Source organism: Condylura cristata, unplaced genomic scaffold, assembly GCF_000260355.1.
Source record: "Condylura cristata isolate star-nosed mole 26May11 unplaced genomic scaffold, ConCri1.0 scaffold00023, whole genome shotgun sequence".
In the NCBI taxonomy this organism is placed as follows: Eukaryota; Metazoa; Chordata; class Mammalia; order Eulipotyphla; family Talpidae; genus Condylura; species Condylura cristata.
Window position 1 is genome coordinate 35,238,517 of NW_004567124.1, and position 26,735 is coordinate 35,265,251.

General features: G+C 32.4%; 1 protein-coding gene across 4 annotated transcripts in view; it reads left to right on the forward strand.

Annotated features, from left to right (window-relative positions):
• SCAPER (S-phase cyclin A-associated protein in the ER) overlaps positions 1-26,735 on the forward strand; it is a 398,115-nt gene that overhangs the window by 118,019 nt on the left and 253,361 nt on the right. For all 4 annotated transcript variants that reach the window (XM_004688004.2, XM_004688005.2, XM_012728648.1 and 1 more), the window contains exons 15-19: positions 3,097-3,252; positions 5,092-5,234; positions 13,564-13,645; positions 15,340-15,492; positions 15,997-16,104. In XM_004688004.2, the coding sequence (XP_004688061.1) occupies positions 3,097-3,252; positions 5,092-5,234; positions 13,564-13,645; positions 15,340-15,492; positions 15,997-16,104 (642 nt within the window). The remainder of the gene's footprint in view (positions 1-3,096; positions 3,253-5,091; positions 5,235-13,563; positions 13,646-15,339; positions 15,493-15,996; positions 16,105-26,735) is intronic.

Below are 26,735 nucleotides of genomic sequence, written 5' to 3' on the forward strand. Positions count from 1 at the left end.
TTATTCATTCAGAACTGGGGTATAGGCCAGGGATGTGGAGGATGAGAGGCTTCACCAGAGACAGAGTGGGGAGCAGAACAGGCAGATTGAGGAAGTACACTGCTGAGGGGAGCAGTGGATGGGTCAGGAGAGGTCTGCCTGGCCATGTGGAGCTCCTTGGGGGCAGGTGGGGATGGAACTCATGCGAAAGTGGTTTAAGCTTCTTAGTGCTGTGCTTTAACCTGCTGTGCTTTATATTATGTTTATTATGCCTATATTTCTTAGGAATGTAGGTTTATACTTCTTTTTTTAATTTATTTTTCATTGAGGTGATATTTGGAAACTTGTTCACATATTAACACCCTCGTGCATCAACTACAAAATAAACCATAATCTATCAGCATGGATCATTGTGTTTCCTTCCATGTTTTTTCTTCTCCCTCCAGTTGCCAACCCTCCTTTGGTGATTCATTTGTGTAATCAACTTTCAAAAGTTAGTTTTTTACTCTACAGAAAAAATAATTAAAACAATAACCCAGTTCAGTAAAGTAACAGTCTACAAAATCAATACAAAAGTATCAGTAGTTTTCCTATATAGAATTAGAAATTAAAAAAAAATCTCAAATTAAATAACTGGGAATAAACCTCACAAGTAAGATGAAAGTTCTATGCAAAGAAAATTATAAAACTTATTACAGATTCTATAATACTGTGTTTTATGGTTTGTTTACCTGTCTGCTGCAGCCTTTGCCAGTTTATTTCTCTTTATCTCTCTCCTAAATATTCACTGTTGTTAAGCTTGCCTTTTAGCCTTAGTCCCTTCAAATTTATCTTTCTGAAAACATAATTGTATTACTTTTTAAGAAGTTTCAGGGACTTTCCATTATCTTCATTTCTTTAGTTTTCTTTAATATTATTTTATATTTTGTATAGTAGCATATTGTAATAATTTCCCACTTTCATTGGAAAGAATTCAAGCAATACACCAAATAAAACTCCCAATACCACCTTCATAAATAGCTGCCATTTAGGTTATTCTTCAGACATCTCTTCAGAATCATGTGTAGCTTACATAATAGATCTCGCCTATCCTGCCCACTGCTCCCCTCAGCAGTGTATTTCAGTCAGTCTGCCTGTTCTGTTCCCCACTCTTTCTCTGGTGAATCCTGTCACCATCCACACCTCTGACTTTTACCCCATTCTTGTATGCATACATAAATAAATATTAATAAAGAGAGGGAAGTGACATTTTAGCAAAATTTAGGTAATTACTGAACTTGTAACGTTACTGTATCACAAGTCATTATTTTGCATAGCTTTTTCTATGATGATGAAATGTATTAAGAGTTTTGAGTTATTAGATCCTCTAAACTCCACGCTTATTTCTTACAAATATGACACAGTTTTGCTAAAAAATGAATTAGCACTTCTTTTTTTTTTTTTAAGTTTTTTTTATTTATGCCTACAAGAACTGGGGTATAGGTCAGAAATGCAGAGGGTGAAAGGATTCACCGAAGACACAGTGGAGAACAGAACAGGCGGATTGACTGAAAAACACTCCTGAAATACAGGGAGGAGAGGTTTACTTTCGCCCAGCACTTCTTTTAATCTTCCTAATCTTCCCCAAAAGGTTTTCATAGTTTTATTGGTTATGCATTTATATTTTGTTCTATAATTATAAATTCCTCAGATTAGTTTAATTTATATATAAAATTTGAATTAATTTTCCCTATGATACCAGGTTCCATTGCTCTCTGAAATATTGTCAAACAACACATGACTATTAAAGAGTTTGCCTTAGGAATATTTTGCTCTTTTTTCCAGAATGGGTCTTTTATTTTCATCCAGTTTCTTATTTATTATTTTACTTAATGTTTTATTGAGATAGGATTGACATAAAAATGGTATATATTAAAGTTTTGGTATGTATCTGCATAGTGGGATGATGAATACATTGCTAATTATGTCACTTCTACTTAGTTACCATTTGTATGTTTGCTGACAATAATCTAGATCTAGCTTCTTAGCAAATATCAAGCATGAAATAAAGTATTACTAACATCATCATGCAAATATTACATCCCTAAAACTTAGGTTTTGCATACCCAAAACTGCAGCTTTTGAGCAACATCACAGATTGGATTTTTTTATCTAACTTTTGCACTCTTTCCCCTTTGTATTTTATTTAATTAATTAACTATGACACTAGGTTCTACTTCTTCTTTCATCTTAGTTTTTCTTAACACCTGAGCTCTGATAAAGTATGAATAATTTTCCTTAAATATGTCTTTTGCCTTACACTTTTATTCTGGTTTGAAAGGTAGTTATATTATTAATCTACTTATTAAATTGTTTATACAAGTGACCTAATAACATGAAGATTAGGAAACTTGTTAGAACGATATTCGGACTTTCTTGTCTGATATTTTTATAATATCTGGTGTTAGGTTTTATTCTGTCATAAATTTTATCCTTCTATCACATAGCATCAGTCCCGATGTTTACTTTTCCTATCTCTACCATTTCACTCTCTTTTATCCTCTCTTGATGTTTCAGAATGAGAAATTGAATCCACATTGACTTTCTTCAGTTCATCATTAACTACACTTCACTCAAAAAGTGTGTTCTGTAGCAAAACTTGGCTGTTAAAAACCAATATATAGGAAATTGAGGATGTAGTGTATAGTTCTATATCTTACACCGGTCACACATACAAATATGCTGAAGAAAGTTATTTATATTTAAATTTTGTTATCTCAAGCTTTTTCAAGTAAATATATATACCTGTTTAAATCAATATAGTTTGTATAGTTGCAAATTACAGAAATATTAAATGAAGCTGTATTAAATGGTCTCTATAAAAAACTTAATTTTTTTTCTTATCTATATCAGACCATTATTCACTTGAAATCAGCTGTTACTAACGCTTTATAATCTACACTGTATTACTGTTCACTTTTGAGGTAAATATTGAAAGAAAAGACCTCTGTATCATTGACTTTTTGCTCTTTACCTGACCTCTGGCTTATTATTACATAACGACTGTCGTTTCTTATTTATGTGATATGCCTGGAGTTAATTTCATTTGGACCTCACTCTCCTTGTTTCTTATTGAAGGTAAACGAAATTGCTTTTATTAATACACTTGAAGCTCAGAATAAACGCCATGATGTTTTATCAAAATTGAAGGAATATGAGCAGAGGCTTAATGAGCTACAGGAAGAGCGTCAACGCAGACAGGAAGAAAAACAAGCACGTGATGAAGCTGTTCAGGTAGTGTTCTGTTTGATGAGTTTTTATTGAGCATATGCCAATGCAAAGCTCTGAGTAAGAGATCCTTGCTGTTTTATTACACTTTTGATAGGTTTTAAACTCTGCTTTGTCCTGTAGCCTTAATTACTTGAATAATTAGGGATTTGGATGTTTGGAGAGAGTCAAAGTAAAACCCCTTGTTAAGCCGCCATAAACACATCACTGACTATAAAGCATTTAGGAGTCTGAGAGGTTCTTGAGATGTTTTAAGAGCTAGATATTTTTCTAATTAATATTCTATAGGCTTATATTTTTGTTTGTATGTATACAGATTTATAATGTATATTATAATGCGTTATAAAATGAATAACATAGTCCTTCATTTATTTAACATTTATGGAATGCCTGCCTTTGTAGGGTATAGTGTTTTCTTTTGACCTACTAATTTAAAATGTTTATTATCCCCTGGAGTAGATAGGTGTGTAGATAGTTACCATGTGAGCTTAATTGTTAGACATATTATATTTGCATCTGAGCTTAATTGTTAGACATATTATATTTGCATCTCTACTCAATGTTCTTTAAAAAGAAACTGCTTTGTTTTTTAATTTTTATATTTGCTGTCATTTTCATCCACTGAATATTTACTCTGTACTGAATACTTTGTTGAGTTTTTGCCTTTATAGTAATTTAGATATCATAGTAAACTGCCTTTTTAATATGAAATTACTTGCACAGAGTTGTTTATGTGGTTACCGGGTCCTCAATCAGCATTGTCTGATAATCAATCATAAAGAATAAAGTCTGAAGACCAGTGATGTTTGCTACTGGGGATTGGGATTGAATTGAAAGAAATGTGTCCATTCAGTTAATAATTTGGTAGAAATTATTGGTGAAAAGTAATCAATCCTACTAGTCAAAAATATAAACTGGACGCATTATTTAACATAGAAGTTTACCCTATTTTGATGACATGTCTCCTGCCTTGATGATCATGATGATGATAATTACGGAGAATGTGCTTTATGCCAGGTGTTTATGGTTAGTGCTTTCTATGTTATTAGCTTAACTGCCTTCAGAATGTCCTCAGGTAGACTACTGATTTTTTTCTTCTGGAAAATTAAATTATAGGTATAACTAGAACAGAGTCACCTAGTCAGTGAATCATGGGTTAGGTGACCCCCTCAGAAAATCTGACCCAGTGCTGCTGCTTATATCATATTGTTTCATTCTCTTTACCATAGACTTTCTTCATTTAATTCTTTTGTGAATGCTTAGTTAATATATACAATCTGTTAATTATGATTTCTTCACCACGTTCTAATATTTCTGAAAATATATTTTGTTAAAGATTTATTTATTGGTACAGGCCAGAGGTGCAGGGGCAGTGAGAGGATTCACCAGAGACAGAATGGGGAGCAGAACAGGCAGATCAATAAAGTACACTGCTGAGGGGAGCAGCAGGCGGGTCAGAAGAGGTCTGCCGCACCATGTGGATCACTTCCGGGCAGGCGGGGATCGAGTTGAAGTGGCTTTAGCTTCTTAGTGCTGTGCTTTTAACATGCTGTGCTACCAGGGAGGGCCCTCTGAAACTATTTTTAAACATAAACCTTTAGAAGTTATTAATCATAAAATACATATTAATTTCCCACAGATATATATAACATAACATTTGTGTAAAATAACATTTTCTCTTATAATTATGTGCAACACTGGTACATGACATATGAAGATCAGATATTTAATTTTTTATTTAAGTTTTGGGAAGTATACCTAGCTAGGAATCTACTTAACTTGAATATGTCTGTGTTTAATTTTGCACATTAGTTAAAATATCTTTTAAAACATTTCTGACATTAGGAACGCAAAAGAGCTCTAGAAGCAGAACGGCAAGCCCGTGTAGAAGAATTATTAATGAAGAGGAAAGAACAAGAAGCCCGAATTGAGCAACAGAGGCAAGAAAAAGAAAAAGCCCGTGAGGATGCAGCTCGGGAAAGAGCAAGGTGCTTCTTTTAATTTTGATCCTAATGAACTTTTTGCAGTTTGAATATTCAAATAAAATTTTGTAGATTTTAAAGAAACAGTCACAATTTCAGGTATTAAATTTTGGGGTGTTATGACTTGTAATCAAAATGGAAACCTTTTGAACTTTCGGGTTTTTTTTTTCTTTAAAGATTTATTTATTCCACAGAACTGGGGTACAGGCCAGAGGTGCAGGAGTGGTTGAGAGGCTTCATCACAGATAGAGTGGGGAGCAGAATAGGTGGACTGATGAAGTACACTGCTGAGGGGAGCAGCAGGGCAGTCAGGAAAGGTCTGCTGCGCCATGTGGTCACCTCCAGGACTGGGGATCGAACTCATACTGAAGTGGCTTTAGCTTCTTAGTGCTGGGCTTTAACCCACTGTGCCACCGGGGAGGGCCTCAGGGTTTTTTTTTATATAAAGTGCCAATTGAAGTTTTGGCGCATTTCTCTATTGGGATCTTTTTTTCTTGATATTTAGGGATTATCTTTACTATATTCTTTTTCAGGTGCATGTATTGCAAATATTTTCATAGGTGTAGCTTGCCTTTTCACTCTGATTTCTTTTGATTAGCACAGTTCTTGATGCAGTGTAGTAGAACTTAACAGTCTTAGTCATTTGTGCTGTATGAATCCTGCTCATGAAATCCATTTCTTCCCTGAGTCATATATAGTCTTCAAAATGTAGTTTTGCATTGTAAGCTCTTTACCTAGAATTGATTTTATTGTATGGTTTGATGTAGGAATGCAGTTTCATAATTTCCCCATGTGGATACTCTATATTTTATTGGAAAAACCATTTCCCCCTGCTGATTGACAAAACTTTCTAATGTAAGTCAAATTTCTATGTATGGGTCTGTTTGTAGGCTATCTTGTTTCACCGATGACTTATTCTACGCATTCATTTAATTATCTGAACTTTATTGCAACCCTTAGTGCCTATTTCTGTTGCTTCTTTTATTTTTTACTAGTGTCTTGGCTCTTTTGCATTTTTATGTTAGTTTTAGAATCACTTTGTTCAGTTCTGTGTTCAAAAAGAAACCATCAGACTTTGATATTGAATTTAATCTGTAAGTAAATAAGAGAGGTTGTTATTTTTGATAATGAATCTTAGAATTTGTAAACATACTTCTCAATTTATCTTTCTACTATTTAGGTGCTTAAAATGTATTTATATGAGGTTTATAACTTTTTTCTCAAAACATTTTATACATTTTTATTATTGTAAAATATGCATAATATAAAATTCACCATTTTAATCATTTAAGTTTGCAGTTCATCAGCATTAGTACATTCACATTGCTGTGCTTCCATTACCATCATCCATCTCCAGAACATTCTTCATCTTGTAAAGCTGTAACTCTAGATCCATTAAGTGGTAATTCCATATTCTGTCCTTTTCCCTACCCAGCCCCTGTCAAAGATCATTGTTTAATCTATCATTAAATTTGACTATTTTAGCTACTTATACATATTTGTCTTTTGTGATTGGCATATTTCATTTATCTATTGTCTTCAAGGTTATCCATGTTCTAGCAAGTATTAGAATTTGCTTCCTTATTAAGAATTGAAAAATATTCCATTGTATATATGTGTATGTGATTGTGCACATATGCATGTATGTATGCTATGATTTTGTTTATCTGTTAATAAATATTTGAATTACTTCTGCTTTTTGACTGTTGTGAATCAGGGTACTATAATTTGGGTGTGCCTTAGTCCCTTCCTTAATGTACTTGGAAATATATATAGACAAGTGGAGTTGTGGTTCACATAATAATTTTAGTTTTAATAGTATTGATCATATCAAATTTCTCCTTTGATCAGTAATGTAATAGTTAACTATAAATGATTTTGTAATGTTCAACTACATTTTTATTCCAGGATAAACCCAACTTGTTTTTCAAGTGTCACTTAAATTTATTTATGTAAGCCTTTGATGGATTTCATTAATTAAATTTTCAGGGGTTTTTATCTTGGAGCTAGCCCTCTGTTTTTTAAGTCAGTAAACATGCTTACAAATTATAAAATGGCATAATAATACATAAAGGAATAAATGTAGTTTGGCAAATTATCACTACTTTTGGGTATCAACACCTTGTCAAGATCTGGCCTCCTAGAAGTACCCTGAAAAGCCTCTCCTGTATCTCTCACATCACTACTACTCTTTCATCCTCCATGTTAATCACTACTCACCCATGAACACCATATTGGGTAAATACCTTACAGTGATATTGCTAGTTCCTAAGATATGGAAAAGTTTCCCTATTGTAGACACTGCTAAATTGTTTAACATGTAGTTGTATAACTTACTAGCACTTTGAGTATTTTAGATCTCTACAGACTTGTCAAAAGTTAGAATTGGTGCTCTTAAAAGGTCTTAACTGGCCCTCCCTGGTGGCGCAGCGGGTTAAAGCACAGCACTGAGAATCTGAAGCCACTTCCGCATGAGTTCGATTCCTGCCTGCCTCCTGCCCTGGAGGAGACCACATGGCGAGCCAGACCTCTCCTGACCCGCCCGCTGCTCCCCTCAGCAGTGTACTTCATCGATCTGCCTGTTCTGCTCCCCACTCTGTCTCTGGTGAAGCCTCTCACCGCCCCTGAGCCTCTGGCCTGTACCCCAGTTCTGTATGAATAAATAAATAAATCTTTAAAAAAAAAAAAAAAGGTCTTAACTTCTGCAACCATATTATGGTAGAAATGACAAAGGATTGCATTTATTAAAATATACAATTTCATGAGTTTTCATGTATGTAATTTCTGTGAAACCATAAGCATGGTCTGGATATTGATCATATCCATTACCCCTAAAATTTTCTCATGATGCTTAGTAATCCATCTTCATCCCTCTATCTAGACAACCACTGGTTTATTTTTTCTTTTATCTTTTACTTTTTTTTTTAAAAGATTTATTTTATTATTTATTCGTACAGAACTGGGGTATAGACCAGAGATGCAGAGGGTGAGAGGATTCACCAGAGACAGAGTGAGGAGCAGAACAGGCAGATCAACAAGTACACTGCTGAGGGGAGCAGCGGGCGGGTCAGGAGAGGTCTGCCACACCATGTGGTCACCTCCGGGGCAGGCGGGAATCGAACTCATGCAGAAGTGGCTTTAGCTTCTCAGTGCTGTGCTTTAACCCGCTGCGCCACCAGGGAGGGCCATATCTTTTACTTTTATTCAACATTGAGATTCTACCATTATTTGAGACTCTATTATTTTGAGATTGTGGTATATACCTCTAGCTTGCCCTTTTTCATATACCCTACAAATTATGTCTATTTTCCTCTTAATAGACTTGGGATCAGGGTTTTTATCTAATACAAATAAAACTGTTCTGAATGTGTGTGAGTCTTTGTGTAACCATGTAACTTTCATTTCTCTTGGTTAAATAGCTAGGAGACAAATGTCTGGATTATATGGTAGATGTATGTGTAACTTTTTAGGAATCTTCAAAACATTTTCCAAAGTAGTTATGCCATTTTCTATTCCTGTCAATAACAAATAAATTTCAGCATGTTCAAGATATTAACATCATGTGATGGATCAGTTTATTAAACTTATATTTTTCTAATGAGTGTTTAGTGGTATTTCATTATAATTTTAATTTTAACTTTTTGATAACTATAATGTTGAATATCTTTTCATGTGCTTAGTAACCATTTATTTGTATATCTTGTTTGGTAAATTGTCTACTCAAATCTCTGCCTGTTTTTCAAGTAAATTCTTTTATTATTACAGAATTGTAAGAATATTTTGTATATTCTGAATATATATTCCTTTCAGTTATATGACTTGCAATTTGTGGCTTATCTTTTAATTTACTTAATAGTATCATTGAAATTTTGATAAAGATAGTAAGTTTTTTGTTTTATGTATGATACTTTTGGTGTCATATCTAAGAAATCTTGCCTAACTTTAAATTACAAAATTTTTTCCCTATATTTTCTTCAGGAAGTGTTTTGGTTTGATGATTACATTTATGTTCATAATTCCTAATAGGTTAGCTTTCATACATGGTGTAAAACAAAGTTATAAATTCATTTGATGGTATAGATATTTGTTATGACAGAACCCTTTCTCTAGATGACTGTCTTTTCGCCTTTGAATTGCCTCACTGTTCAAGATCAGTGAATCATAAATGTAAGATTTTACTTCTAGATTCTGTTCTGCGCTACTGATACTTTTATGTCTCCTCTTAGCCCACTATTGAACTATTTTAATCACTGTAACTATTTAACAAGTCTTGAAGTAAAAAATGTAAGCTCTACAACTTTGTTGTTCTTTCACAAAATTACATTTTCTCTTAAAATTTAGAGTTTAATTTGTCAGTTTCTAAAAAATAACTTCAGAGATTTTGATAGGAATTGGATTGAATTTAGAGATCAGTTCTGGGAATATTAGTATCTTTATAATATTGCAAATTACTGGGTGTTTCGCTTTGTTTAGTTTCTCTGAATAATGTTTTGTTCTCTTTAGCACATAGGTTTCTTACTTCTTTTTTTGAATTTGTTCCTAACTACTCATTTTTTGTAGATCTACTAATGGAATTTTTAAAATATATATTCTTTCTTGTGAAAATATATAAATTAAGTCATTTTTATATATTTAATTCAATAGCTTTGTTTTTTTATGATCTTCCTTACCTTGGATATTAGTTTTGGCATGTGTTTATTTTGTTAGGTTGTTAGGATATTTTACATAAAACCTCAGATAATCTACAATTAAGGTTCTGTGATTTCTTGTTTTGCTTTAATTCTTTTTCTTGCCTATTGTCCTTGGTTAATCCTACATTTTAATTTTAACAGAAGTTGTGACATTGTGTGTCCTTATTCTGTTTTGGATGTTAGTGGGGGAAATACTCAATCTTTATTACCTATGATATTCTAGGTTTTTTTATTATTAGGTTGAAACAGGATTCTTCTGTTTTTAGTTTGTTGAGACTTTTTAGTTGTTAGTGGACTTTGGTTAACAGCTTCTTTTTGTCATCTATTGAGATAATCAGGTGGTTTTATTATTTATTTTATTAATGTGGTATTTTACATTAATTCATATTTGGTATGAAACCAACCTTGTTTTGATGGTTATTTCAGTGTATTCTTGGTTTTGTGTAATATATATGGTGTGTAATCATTTTTAATATTATCAAATTCTTAAGGATGTAATCAAATGTCACGATATTAATAGCCTCCTTGAATTTATTATTGCTTTTTTTTCTGTTCTGTTTACAGAAACTTCTTTGTAGGATTTGTACTGGTTCTTGTAATATCTTCTAATACTGTTTTCTTTGATCTATGAGTATTTAGGTGTGTTTAGTTTCCAAATATTCTGTTGAATTCTAAACTATGGGTTGAAGAAGATACCTTGTGTTCTCAAGCCTTTTAAATGCATTCAGATTTATCTCTTTGTATGTAGATTATACTAGAGAATGTTATGTGCTCTTGGTAAGTAACTGCATGTGGCTTTTGTTGGATGCAGTATTCTCTAAATGAGAATTAAGAAAAGTTATTGGTCTTACCTAGTCTTCAGGTAAACTTACTGATTTCCCATTTAGTTGTATACTTGAGAGAGGATTATTGTACTCTTTAAAAATAATTGTCTATTTCTCTTTTTTAGCTTCAGCAGTTTTGACTTTAAATATGTTGATGCATCAGTGTTAGGAGCATAACTCTAACGTATTTCTGGACGATTGATCCCTACATCATTATGAAAGGTCTCTCTTTAGCCTTTAAAATATATTTTGTGCCTTAAAGTACATTTATTTTGTTTATTTATGCATCCAAAAACTGGGCTGTAGGCCAGAGGTATGAGGGATGAGAAGATTCACCAGAAACAGAGTGGGGAGCAAAACAGCACATCTACTGAAATACACTACTGAGAGGGTCAGGATAGGTCTGCTGCTCCATTTGGGTTAGCTCCCTGGCTTGGAATTGAACTCAGGTCTCAGTGGCTGGTGATCCCTTGAGAGCTTGATAGCACTGAGACCTTAACCCCTGCACCACCAGGGAAACTTGAGCCATGTCTTTTTCTATCCTCCCCTTTCATATTTGTGGTTCTTTTTATCCCAAGTATATTTTTATAGGTTATATCTATATCTATATCTATACGAGACTTCCATAATTATCCAATAGCTTATTTAAGCTGTTTGACTGAAATGTGTAGTCTTTTCCTTTTTAATCTGGTTATTGATATGACTGGATTTATGTGTGCCATTTTGATATTTACTTACTGTATTCCTTGGGTCTTTTTTCACTATTGCACCTTTTTGTTAAACCAATATTGGTGTATTATTAAATTTTTCTCTTGATTTTAATAACATTTTAGTTGCTCCTTTTATTACAATATTCATCTTGATTAAAGTCATAGTGTAATTAAGGTTAAAACTAATTTGTAAAATAGAACAACTTTGTTCTAATATAGCTCTGTATCCTTTTCTGTTAAAGTTTTCTTTTTTACCATATGTTCTATCTATCTGTCGTGTATCCAGTAATACTGTATTATAATGATTTCCTTATGTAAGCCTACATTTCTCAAAGTAATTAGGGCAATAAAAGAAATATACTCCTATATTCCTTTATATTTATTCTTATATTTACCATTTTTGATCTACTTCATTCCTCACCCCACCCCCAGCCCCATTTGAATTATTTGGCATCATTTCTTTTTTATCAGCTAGACTTCCTTCAGTATTTCTTATAAGGGATTTTTACTTTCAATGAATTTTCTTGATCTTTTCATGTCAGGTAACATTTTTATTTTTATCTTCATTCTGAGTAATGGTTTTGCTGAATACAGAGTTTTTGATACTTCCTTTTCCACTACTTTTATTAATGGATTCTGTTGTTTCTGTTAAAAAAACATATGCCTTTAGTCAAACTGTTTCTCTTCTGTATGGTGAATTGTTTCAAGCTTTTCTGTGTGACTTTATCTTTTATCAGTTGGCTATGATTAGTCTAAGTTGGTTCTCTTCGTGATTGTATTGATACTACTCTTTACATTCAAGTTTTATATGTAGTGTTTTTGGTGGTCTTTTCTTCAGATATTTGTCTATTCTTTAATGCATTTCTGGGATGTAATATTTTCTAATACTTTACATGATTTTGATGACCTAGGCAGTTTTGATTTGTGCTCAGGTTTTTTCTAGTATCTTCCTGAATTAGGATTTATCTGATTTTTCCCCTTATGTTTTAGAAAGAGGCTTTGTGTTTTGGAGGAAGACACAGAAGTAAATGATAATTTACTATGTTAGATGTCAAAACTTCATGCTATCAGTTTGACTTATCCTTGATTTTGTTAACTTTGATCACTGGACTGAGATTGTTATATTTCTTCATTGTATAGTTCCTTTTAAAATTTCTTCATGCTACTCTCCTTCAAACTAGCCCCTAAGCATTGACCTCACTGAAGAGGTAGGGAGTAAATGTTACACTAACTTAAGAGAATTCCTTCATAAATTAAAGTTATTCTGAATATGAAATTTGTCTATCTTCCATCATTTATTTATGAAATTCCTTTATAGCTCAGTGTATATTCATGTATATTTATTTTATACTTTGGTTTATAAATCTGTTATTTATTTGTGGCTCAAATTCATAGAACTTGGATTTTGAGAGCTCATTTATTTGGCCCTGAGACCCTTTGACATATTTTTATTTTTGGAGCACTTTCTTACAGCAAGATGTTCCAGACTTAGCTTGCGTTTTTCTTGCTTCATCCCTAGAATTATCCATTTGTGTTAGAATTCCTAGTTCTTTTATTTAAAATGTTTTAACCACTTTTATTTTTGAGATTTCCTATTTATGCATTCATTTTCATGTTTTTCTTTATTTTTTGTACGTTTAATTATGTAAACAATTTTATAATAATAGTTTCGTAGTCTTTGTCTACTAAATACAACTTAATGTTTTCTTTCCGATATAGTTTCAATGGCATTTTTCCTAAGCATGGTTCCTAAGCTACTTTTTGTAAAAAAATTCTTTGTTTTAGATTGTCATTGTGATTGTTACTTTGCCTGTTTTCTACTCTTTCTTGTGATTTTAGTCACTTTTGTAAAAAAAAAAAAAAGGAGAATGGAGATAAATGTATGTTTCCAGCATGTCACATTAAATTACAGTCCCATGGCTATCCTTAAGCTCAAACTTGGTCCTGAAATGTGTATTCACAACTAATAATTTGTGGTACTTCCCAAACATTTAGAGAACAATATACCTTGTGCTTAATCAGCACAGAAAAAAAAAGTTTTAACAGAGTAGTTTTTTTAGGAAATATAAACTACTATCAATTGAATATGTTAGTTTTTACTGTCTTACAGAGACAGGGAGGAACGCTTAGCAGCACTGACAGCTGCTCAACAGGAAGCTATGGAAGAGCTACAGAAAAAAATTCAGCTCAAGGTAAGGATACTATGTATTTTTTAATTATAAATTTTAGAGCTTTAAATGGTGCGTGAGATTAGAATTTGAGCTTTTGAATTAATTGTAGAAAACCTAAACTTGTATTCATAATCTTGGATAATAAGACTTGAATAATTTCACTACAGTCATTTCAAACTCAATATGTGTTTTCATAATAGAAAGGAATTTTAGTTTCTTGTTTTTACTAAGTAGTTTATTTAATAGCTTAGGCATCTGATATTCATAGACTTAACTATTAAGAAATAAAATAAAATATTCCAATTTGTTTTATTTTATTGCAGTGCTTATTAGTTGCATAATTGTAGTCTAAGAGATTATGATAAACTGATATTTACTAGAAAATCTTCACCATTGGTAGGTGCTACAGTTCCTTGCAGTATGAATTGTTCATATTTGTAACATATCTATATTGGCTCTTCATATAGTAAATTCCATAAGGTTGAGGATCATATCTTACTCTTTATGTAGTCCTAGAATGTTATCACTCATTTGAATATATTATGTCTTGCGATAGCAATGGGGAATGCAGACATGTGTAAACATAATTCTAAGTTTTCCTGAAATTTATAATCTAATGATTCAAATGCTAAGCAGATAATTTCCACAGAGAGATGTATACATGGTGCATTGTGGAAGGATGGAGGATTTCATTTAGCTTACCATGAATGGTTACAATGTCTGGGAAATAACTTTAGAAAATAATTCATGAGATGAATCTTGAAAGAAAGATAAGTTCAGTGATAAAACTGGTAGGTCAAGAATGACATTCCAGCTTCGTGAAATAGTGTGAACACATAGTAAGTAGTCTGAAATAATAATTTTGGTTTGTTTGTGTTTTGTTTTATGGGATGACCACTGGAGGTATATAACGACTGTAAGTGGAGTTTGTATGGTCTTCAGTGAGGATAACATTGGAATATGGGTCAATGTGTCCTATAATCTATTCCAGGAAGTGTTTCTGAAAACGTATGGTGTGAAAGAAAAGAAAATTTTATGTGTCACTTTGTAAGGCTGGGTTTATTGAATCATTGTATGGTATATGGTGACATACTGGATGCTTTGTAAAATTCCATGTCAAAAACCTGATTAGCTTTAACTTACTGTTTTTGAATTTATTTGACCACAAAACATTTGTTAATATCAATTGGTGGTGCTCCATGGGTCACCCTTGAGGAAACAGTGCAGTGCATGTGGGAGAAATTAAAGAACTTAATGTAAATTATGATCTTCATTGTTCAGTTACTGTTGAATTAAGACATTCTTTTATTATTTTAGAAGGTTAATATAAATGTTAACTTTTCAACCTCTTATAACTTAAATACACTTATTTAAGTTATAACTTAAATACATTTATTTATTTATTTATTTTAAAAGATTGATTTATTTATGCATACAGAACTGGGGTACAGGCCAGAGGTGCAGGGGTGGTGAGAGATTCACCAGAACAGAGTGGAGAGCAGAACAGGCCGATGGACAAAGTACACTGCTGAGGGGAGCAGCGGGCAGGTCAGGAGAGGTCTGCCACGCCATATGGTTACCTCCGGGTCAGGCGGGAATCGAACTCATGCTGAAGTGGCTTTAGCTTCAGTGATCTGCTTTAACCCGCCGCACCACGAGGGAGGGCCCTGAATACATTTATTTTTAATGTTCCAATACTTGATTTCATCCTATAGCATGATGAAAGTATTCGAAGACACATGGAACAGATTGAACAAAGAAAGGAAAAAGCTGCTGAGTTAAGCAGTGGACGACATGCAAGTACTGATTATGCCCCCAAACTGACCCCTTATGAAAGGAAGAAGCAGTGTTCTCTTTGCAATGTCCTAGTAAGTTATTATCAGTATTCTGATGACATATCAGAATTTATTACTAAAGTTTATTAAACTATAAAAATATACTCTCCCAGTTTTTAAAAACTCACTGTAAAGCAACTGCTGCATATTGTGGATTTCTTTCATAATTGTTAGTGCCAATAAGTAGTACAAGAATAGTATCAGCATTTTAAAGTAGCATTGCAAATTGTAGCTGCTGAATGCTTAATGATGGCCAAAGTCAATAATTTTGGGTATGGAACCAAAAAAGAAAAGGTACATGCTCAGTGCTGGAAACATTAACCTTGATAGGAAAAGTGATTTCTGTTAAGGTTGGTTAAAATGGCATGCATTTTTTGACTCTTTTATAAGAGTTTTAGAATTGAGTTTTAAAGAAAATACTCTTATCCTAATGCTAAAGTGATCTCAGCTTACATTTAGTGTTCTGTATAAAATGTGTAATATTTAAAATTAGGTTAATTATATGTTGATCACATTGCTTTGGTTTTATGTTTTTAGATCTCCTCAGAGGTGTATCTTTTTAGCCATATTAAAGGGAAAAAACACCAGCAAGCTGTAAGAGAGAATACCAGCATCCAAGGACGTGAACTCTCAGATGAAGAAGTGGTACGCTTTACTTTCACTCATTTACGTGTATTCATTGAACAAGTAGAATGGGCATTTATTATAAAGGATATAACAATCCTATGTTTTCTCTTGCTATTTAAAACTGTATTTGGCATTTAATTACTATTATAATATATTTTATACAATTGTTATTTAATATGCTTTAGTGTATTTAGTATAATATGAAATTCATTATATAGCACTACACATAGCAGATATAATTATGTATAATTTTGCAGGAGGCATAGAAACAATGTAATATTTTTATTTATACAATTTTGGAAAAAAAGGGTTATGATAATTGATTTTTCAATAACATAATAATGCGTACATGTCTCAAAAATGGTAAACAATATGAATTTCACATAAATTGCTAATTTTGTGTCATTAAGGCATTTATAGAATTTTGGAAATACATTGTTAATATACTCAATTATTGTTTACATGGAATTTAGATTTGTGTTATATGTATTTCTCATTCAAATGTTAACTGAAATATGGAGGGCATCCATGTTTGTTGAATTCTAATTGCAAGAACAAATTTTTTTTAAAAAGATTTATTTATTTATGCTTATAGAACTGGGGTACAGGCCAGAGGTACAGGAGTGGTGAGAGGATTCACCAGAGACAGAATGGGTAGCAGAACAGGCAGATTACAAAGTACACTGCTGAGGGGAGCAGCAGGTGGGTTAGAAGAAGTCTGCCATGCCATGTGGGTCAACTCCCTGGCCAGGGATCGAACTCATGCTGCATTGGCTTCAGAGAGCCTCACAATGCACCACTTTAACATGTTACATCACCAGGGAGAGCCCCACAAGAACAAATTTTTAAAGCTACCAGTGATGAGTGGTTCATGTGTCAGGCATCTGTTAGAGGTGCTCAACTTGGATGTCGGTGCTCATGTGTGTGCAAATATGACATATATTAGTAGAGAACACAAATCTCAAGTATATGGCTTAATGAGCATTATATATATACACCACTTAGATTAATATATAGATCATTTCTAGTTCTCCCTAAGGCTCCCTCATGCCCTGTCCCAGGCATACCTCCCAAAGATGACTGTTAACACCATAAGTTAGTCTTGCTTGCTCTTGAGCGTCATACAGATGGTATCATATTGTGTGTGTAAATTTTGTTTCTGACTTCTTTCACTCATCCTGGAATCTTTGAATCTTATCTGAATCTATATAAATCTGGATAAAACTGTAGTTATTGATTTGTGAAAAGAACAGCAGCTGCACATATGGGTACTTTCAAGGCTTTGGATTTGAGTTGGGTGACTTGGAGGGCAGGAGGTGATCAAGGAAATGGGACTTTGCTTCGGACCAGATGCTGTCAGAAGCGGGGGTAAAATCTGTGGGTGGTTCTTAACTTCAGTAGGTGGGATGAAGCTATTGTTTTCTCCAGAGTTTCTGAATATGACCAGTAGTCAAGGTTATTCTGACTTGCTTTTAATGATTTATTCCTTTTGAGAACTTTTAGCACAGTAAGACTTCAGCTTTCGGTTTATACCACTAATATTCCATGCCAAAAACTGACATTCATCTTTAAGGAAAAATTCAGAATGAAGGTAGAGCAGAGCTCATGTGCTTCTGTCTCTTACAAATCATTGACTTTCAAACCCTGATTCTATTGACTGTTCTTTAATGTCTTTAGATATTTTATATATTTTGTATATACCTTGGCATTGGAAGGTTAATCTATTACAACACCCTGTTTCACTGTGACTGGAATTTGAAGTCTCTTTATGTTTAACCAGTGTATATTTGTTTTACTTGACACATAGTAAAGTATTTAATAAAATTTTATTGAATTGATTTGAAATGGACTGAAAGTTTATACAAAAGGGCTTTAGGCACTATTAGTAAAAATCTATTTAATTGAATTCACATAGATTTTGCTTTTCACTCAAACCATACAAGTATCTTAACAGAGCATTATGGAATTTTTAAGACTTGAATCCTTTATATAATTCACCCTATACTTAAACTTACTGTTCCGATCTAGAGTCACGTGTATGTGTATTCAACTTTGAAAAATATCCTAAGTTTCTTCATTAGTTAGAATTTAGTTATTCCTGTTATAAAGGAAAAATTTCCATTTATAAAATTTATTTGTAGCTAACTTTTAAATAAAAGACTAAATATATTTAATTTACAATGAAACATTAAAAATTATTTTCTGTAACTGCTAGTATATAAAAATATATTTTGTGTGTTTTATTTCAATGAGAAAAGTTGAGGAGAAAGGATATTTAATTTATGCTCTTTGGAAAGAAAATGCAATGCTAGTTTTTGTAGACGTTATAACATAGTCTGATGTTGTGGCTTCAGTTTTGATTGCTATGTTCAGTTAGAATACTTTTTCTGTTTTAAAAAAATTAAATATTCTTTTAAGTTGTTGCTTAATACTCATAGTAGTCCTTGATTATAGCCTCTTCTTCCTGAAAACAAGTGTGTGCAGTGTAACATATGAGTCATGTGATATAGAAAGACAGTTTTGTGTTTACTCATATGGAAGTTTTATTTTTAATCAGTGACAGTATCTATAGTAAACTTACTTGTTCTACTTAAACTTATTACTTGTCATCTGTGATGTCTTATATTATATACACCTAATCAGTGGCCCTTCTTCTTTGACATATAAGATTTTATTTATACCACCTCTGACCTAATAAAATTGTACCTTTGACCTTATGTATTTGATATACCAGATAACTTATTCCTGATCTTTGCCTTATTTTGTGTTGAGCCTGTTAAGCATAATAAGTAGCCATTCAGCAAGAAAGGTTTAATGCTTTATGTTTATAGCATTATATAAACTATATATAACATTTTTCTCTTTTATCATCTTAGAATCCTGAGGATCAAAATTAGTTTTGACAGTAGAAAAGAAGTGATACTTTAAATGCTTCCAAAATTTAGCTTTTTAAGCATTGTTAGAGAAATAATAAAATACTAGTCTTAATTAAAACTCTGATCTGTGTCTGGTCCTGTTTTCACACTATCTAAAAGAACTGATAGTGATTTTTGTGGAATATGTTTAATTCTATAGAGTATGAATGATGTTAAATGTGTTTGGTTTTTTTTTAAATTTTCAAATATTTATTTATGTGTTTGTGAGAGTCTTCGGCTTTAAAGGCATGTGAATTATAGAAACTATTTGTAACCTGAGTACAAAATGTAGAAAAAATGAAAAATACTTTAATGAAAAAACTTCAATTAGCTGTAACTGTAGTTTCTTGGATGTTTACAACCAAGTATGATGTTTTAATTCTCAGATTAGTGTTTCAACTTGGAAAAATTATGCTAATTAGGTAATTGAAGAAAAATAAGATTTAAAATTCACAAAAATGTAAATATATCACAGTATTTATCAAAACATGAGCCACTTTCTTTGGTCAAGAGTCTTCCTGTCATTGAGAGGAAAGAAGAGATAGGTTTTTCCCAGACGTGATGGCTGTTCAGAAAATAATGCATAATAATTCCTAACATATATATTTGCTTTTTTATCATGCTTACCTTTTTTTTTTTTAAATAAGCAGTAGTATTTACTGTCTTTTATATTCATAGTTGGAAAACATGTTTTTTGTCTCTCAGCAGAAAATGAAGCCAAATGAACAAACTAGAACTCATTTAGAATACATCTCCCCCTATCCCATCGTGGAGTGTGTTTAAATTAGAGAGAGGATCTCACCCTTTATTATAGGACATAGCTTCCATTGCCTTCATTGTCTTGTCAGTAGACTGGGAAATTTTAGAGGGAGAGAATGTGTATGTATTCAGTATATTATAGCACACACAAGCTGAATCGTAATTTATTTCTTCTAATGTTTGAAATTCTCATGGTAGTAAATTTCACTTACATTGTAACTAGGATGTGCAGGGAATATGTTACTATATATCCATAACTGATTCAAGTATTAAATTTGAACTAGTTACTAGCTAGTTTGTTTTGAACCTGATTTTGATCCACTATTAAATTATTAGATTTAGTTAACCTAGTTAGAACCCAGTCTCTTTCTATTGACAGCCCTTAGTTTTCATCAGCATGTTTATCTCAAGAAGGAATTTGTGTGTATTGGAAGAAGAGTGTATATGACTAACATGGCGCCATATTAGAAGGGAAAGTTGAATCTCGTTACAGAATGCCTTAATGTCTTCTCTGATTTCCAGTGTGATCCTTTCTTTACCTGTTTTCTTAGTGTTCTCTGAGTTGCCATTACTAAAGAATGGCTACTTTGTTCTCCAGTACAGCTCCAGCCATTTATCTCTTCTGACTAGGCCCCCCTCATTCCTATGTCTAAATATCTTGGAGTCTTTACCATAATCTCCATTCTGACCCCTTATAGTTGGCCCACTATCTTCACCATAGGATTCACATAAAGTTAATACAAAGGTTCTTTGGGGAGAGCTAAACAACAAGCTCCTTACTGGCAACATAGCTTGGCCATATTGGCTTGACTATATTAATTGTCTATGGCTTGGCCTGTTGTTTCAGAATATATATCTAATGTTCATTATTTTAAAATGTTTTGTTTTACATTTACTTTAGAACAAATCCCAAATACCTAACTGGCAAGAAAGATGAAATAGCTAATCAGATTAATCATTTTGAAATACTACTCCAAATATTCCTGTTTTTCACTCCTATATTCCTGATGTTACATGTCCATTCCACTTTCACTTCTAGTGATTGCAATCATTTACTGAATACTGTTTTGGAGATACTGATCATTAGCCAGAACTTAAAAGACTACAATTTTCTTAGCATTTTTATAGAGTTTTGTATCTTTGGATCATTAAATTCAAACTACATGAAGTTCTCCATGAATCTTTTCTTTTAAACAGTTGCTTTATTGTAAAATACAGTTTTAAAAGGTAATAAAAATCTGCATGTTAGCAACTTAAGCTAGTTGGCTTTGATAATAGTTTATTCTGTAACTCCTTGACATCTCTCATAATACTGTTTAAGCTAATAAAAATATAAAATCCATGTAAGCTGTATATTTCTGCATGAGTCCTTAGAGCACATAGATGGTAATACATGCTAATTTTTGTTTGCATTATAATGACTGCCTAATTTAACAGTTGTGATAATTAAGACCACTTTTTTTCTTTTGGCCTCTTTTTTGGTGGTGGGGGGATTAGATTGAAGTGTTTCTAATTGATTTTTTTAAGTATTAGATGTTATATGATTTGGATATTATTTGTAACTGGTACCCACTTCTTTTCGGAAATTGGTTACATATCTTAATAAAAGATATCTTTATAAAAGATAGAAATCCTTAAACTCCAGATCATAGTAGTGTGGAATGATGAGAACTATGGCTACTTTTATACTCTCAGAGTACTTTCTCATCTATCTCTTTTGTGTCAGCTGTGAGGTGTTAGACAGTGGTGGCCGTTGGCTGTTAATACAATGAGCAATTGTGATGATTATTTCACAGCTGCTGTTTTTCAGTGGGATGATGAAAGATCAGAAACAGTTTTAGTGGTACACATTTATACCACTGAAGCTCTTGTGCTTGACTATGCTTTCAAAGTTTTGTACTATGTACTTTTATATGTAGAAATTTTATATATGCATTATTTTGAAATTCACAGTAAAGCAATTTTATATGGGAGGAAAAAAGGGACTTTTTTGTTTTTGTTTTTACATAGGAATATATTAGTAGAAACACTCTTGTTCTGCCCAATTCAAGTAATTCTCCTTAATAAGTGATTGTTTTATTTTTAGTAAGACTTTATTATAAATTTAATGATATGTGTTTTAGTTCCAAAGTAGACATTTTGAGGATCATGGAAGGTCCATTTCTGATAAGAGTTACTAAGCTTAAGTAATATTTTATCAAGTTAGTTCTTCTTACTATTTGCAGAGTAAGTTTGTCACAAAGCTAGAAAACAAAATTTTTGAAATCCAACAATTTTGTCCTTTCAAAATTCTTTTTAGATTATAAAGTATTTCAGTCTCACAAGTAAATATAATAAGCCTTACATTCCTAACCACCTAGATAACTAGATGGTGATACCCTTCACCCTGCCTCAGTAGGGGAAGGATGGAGGGCTATAAAGTGTGGGTGGTGGAACCAGGTTTGAGGATTAGAACCTTTATGTTTCATGGTAAGAAGTCTATTAATAGATAATTCTAAATTGAAAAATGGAAACCACACCATACAAATACATATTAAGGAATATATAGAAAAGTTTAAAATCTTTGCCTCTGGATCAGGGAAAGAAGTCTGGTATTTTCTTTGAATCTTTGTAAGATAATATTTTAGTTGTTAGAATTATGTACATGGATACCTTTGATAAAAAGCATTGAACCTTTTTACTATGTGAAATAACTTTTAGAATGAATAATGCTGTAGGTGAATAGTTCTCCATTTTTCTATTATCATTTTCTAGTTTTAAGATCAGTGTCCTAAAAGATTCACAAAACAGTGGGCTATTTTTCTAATTCTGAGAGGTTTTCTTAAATTCTGTTTTATTTGATGGTAATATAGTTATACTAGGTTTCATTTATTGTTTGCATGGTATCTTCTGCTTTTTAAATGTTTTGGTAAAATTCATTACATGTATTGATACATGCATAAGATTTCTATATGCATAATATAAAATGAATATCTACATACCTACTACTCAGAATATTCTGATGGGGAATTCTGGTTTTGGTTGTTTGTGAAGGATATTTTCACTCAGTATAGATTTGGAGTTTGACTATGCTATGCTTTGTAGATCTGTAGATATTATTTGCTGTCTTATTGCTCCTATTACTAATAGAATAAGTTTTTTTCTTTTAAAAAATTCACTAATAATGTATCATTATTTTATATCCTTGGATTTTTTTTTCTCCCCCAAATAGAGGATTTCTTCAAGAAATCATTCCTCACTACCAAACATCCATAGTTGTTCACCATAATGCATTATGTTCTCCTGTCTCCACTCTGACTTCCTTTCTGCTGTTTTCCCCCCACTTCCCTATCCCTCCATCCCTCATGGATGCCTGAGATTGATGATCAGCTTTCAAGAGTTGATTTTAAAGTTTGTTTTTTTCTGGTCCATCGTTTGGTTTCTCTGTATCCTACATATAAGGGAAATTATGTGGTATTTATCTTTCTCCTTCTGGCTCACTTAGGATAATCCTTTCCAGTTCCATCTATATTGGGCAAATCAGAATCAGTTTCTTTTTTGATCGCTGAGTTGTGTGTGTGTGTGTGTGTGTGTGTATGTACGTGTGTATGTACACATACATACATATGCACACATCTCCATCCATTCATCTGTTCTAGGGTACTTAGCTTGTTTCCATATCGTGGCTGTTGTAAATAGTGCTGCTGTAACATAGGAATGAGTTTCCTTTCATATTAGTGTTTTTGTGTGTTCTGGGTAGGTTTATTCCTGATTTTTCTTTTTCAAAATTGTCTAGACTATCGTTTGCCTTTCAATTTCTATACAGATTTTGCAGTTAATTTAAGTTAATACTGTTTGAATCTTGATTGAGCTCACAATGAAATTATAAATTAAGTTGGCATGATTATCATTTTAAGTGATTTCTTCTTCCTTCCCTTTTTTTCTCATTTTTTGCTTCATTTCTTCTTCCCACCCATTAGGTTTTTGATTCATGTTCTGTATTTTTTTGTGTGTATGTGCTGTTTGAGAAAGTGTATAGTTTTCTTCATTTAAATCTTACACATTCTTACTAGGCTTATTTATTTCCAAATAATTTATGGGTTTTAAAAGTATTTTGAATTTCAGTTTTTATTTCCTATTAGACAGTATATCCAGAGCTATAGATTAGAGGGAATAGTTTGCTGGGTTTGTTTTGTTGAGTGAGTGTGAGTGTATGTGTCTCTTTATAAATGTGAAGTGGTTCATGAATTTGATTGCATTCTTGCATGGCAACCAGGGCAATCTTCTGATCGTTGCTTCAGTTTTGGAATATGTACTACCAAAATGAGCATTATCCTTTTATTTAGTTTCCAATTATGGTCATAGATTATGACTTCTGTAGACTTTACTTTGGGAAGTTCATTTATTTTCTTCATAGCTTAACCATAGTAATTTTAGGAAGAGTAAGTATCCTCTTTGCTATATATTTAGTATATATTAGATCAAATTTGTGATGTATATCATCTTACATTTTTTGATCATTAATGTACATGTCTCTTTATGTAAATACGCCCAACATGCAATTATTATTTATTTATATCTGCTTAATATTTTTAAAATCCGTTTTTGCAATGTATAGTTATGTGCCTTTTATCTTACTTACAAATTTTAACTTGTAACAATATGAAGCCTTTTGCATTGATGCTTAATGATTCCCTCCTTGAATATTATTTTTGTATGGCATTAATATTGCAAACTTAGTTTTGGTTAGTGTTGTCTTACATATTCTTTTGTAATTTCTTCTTCCTACCTACTCCCTACTCTCTGATTCATACTTTTTATAAATGTATCTAGGTCTGATTCTAGAAAGCATACATTTATTTTAGTTGTTTTCTGCTCTATAAAAAAGTACAATGCTATAAGTAATTTATTTTGGATTTAACTGTTTCCACTCAATATCACAGTTCCTAGATTTATCTAAATTGCAAATTTGTTGTTATAAATTGCTATGAGGTATAAGATTCTATCTTATACAAAACTATTATAAGATTTATTAAAGTACATTTATTTTTTAACTTAATACTTTAATAATTATCCATGAAACATGTCAACATGATCAAGGTGGTGAACATATCCATCACCTCAAAAAATTTGTTTGCTAGATTTATATGCCATCTCAGTATTGTCCTGAAAGCACTTATTAATTATGATACCTAAAACCACTTCAGGATAATCCATTTTGTAACTACTGCCCATATTTCAGAATTCATTGAAATAAAGATCTTTATTTCTAGATTTTAATGGATTTTGAGTCCACTGAGTGTTTAGTGTTCTTGGATACTTAAATTAATGCAGAGTCACTATGCAGCTACCGACCTCCTCATTTTGCTCCATGCCAGTGAGCAAGTTCACTTAAAGTATCTCTCTCTTTATTTTAACCAAGTAGTTTTTTACATAGCATGAGACTGGGTTGTGAGATTAGTTGTTTTTATACAACAGGGTACCCTATAACCAAAGAGCTCCAGATTGGGATGTGAATGCTGTCAATAACTTGAAGTAAGCAGCATGTCAAGCACATGGAAGAGGACAAAGCAGTATTTTTCAGAACCTAGACAGTTGCTTAAGATTTCAAAAAGGAATGTCATCAAAGATTAGAGCCCAAACACTGAGTTCTGGAATTCAAGGCAGGATTCACATCATAGCAAACATCTAGAACAAAATCAATAGGGAAAAAAATTAATTAGAAACTGTTCCCCCCCCCCCCCCCCACGGAATGGACAGTCACTGAGAATTGATTAGGTCAGACAAGTTGCCACATGCTGTACACACAGAGGTCCAAGGATTGCTAAAGCATACTGGGCAGCAAGATTACTTACTTTCAGATTCTGCTGTCTGGTAGACAGATCCTGCTAGTGTCCTTCCTGTCTTGTCATGACAGTTTGGGTATAGCACTAGGTGAAGAGCATTAGAACTGCCTTCTCTTAACTGACTTCCAAAAGCAGATTCTGGTTCTCTTTAGTCAGCACTGTTTCATGGAACTCAGGTTATTCATCATTTCATGACTGTGTTTGTTAATGTTTGTCTTTTCCCATATTGGATCAATAAAATTATTGCTTTCAGTAAAGGAATTCATTGTTTCAGGTTTATGTGGAAGGTTGACTCTGTCAAGTTTGAAATACAAACTCAGCTCTTGAAAGTTGCTTAAATGCATTAATGTAATTTTTAAGTGGGCTCTTAGAAGTTTGAAAGATAGAGCAAATACTATGATTTCATTTACTTACATTTGCTTAGAACCACACTTAAAAATGTTAAATTCATGTGTACAAATTATTTTTCCTTAATACAAAATGACTATTTTCTTAGTATAAAAAATGAAACCATACATTGTAGTAGGCAGAATATAATAAATCTCCATTTAGTCACTGCTGGAACTTTATTAAGTAAACCCATGATGACTACTGCCTTGTTGCTCTGTGCATTCTCCCCACCCCCCATATACTATTTTGGAGTCATTTCTACATACCATTTAAAGATAGCTATTTAACAAGATTTTCTTTCTGCTTATGCATTTTCATTAGAAAAGAAGAAATTAAAATTGGTCACTGTCACCTAGTAAAATATTTTAATGTTTTGCCTTTATTATTATTATTTTTTAAATTTCTGTACTACATGGCAACATTGGTTTAAACACAGTATATGGTTCAGGGGAATCAATTCACAACTTCTCAGATACAGATCACCAGAGGACCCATATCCCTTTATTATATACCATTGGGACCCCTTCCATCTTTGCACACATCCTCATTTTTTTCTTCAAGTAGTCTCAGTTCATGCCTTTGTTTTCTTCTAGTCACTTTATACATAGATGCATAGACATGTATACACATATAAATATGCTGTGTGTGTGTGTCTATGTATACAGTGATTTTGTATGTATATATAACTTTTTGCCTAATTGCATTAGAAAGGGAAAAGATTAATCATTATAATAAAGACTCTAAAAACACAGTGATTTAA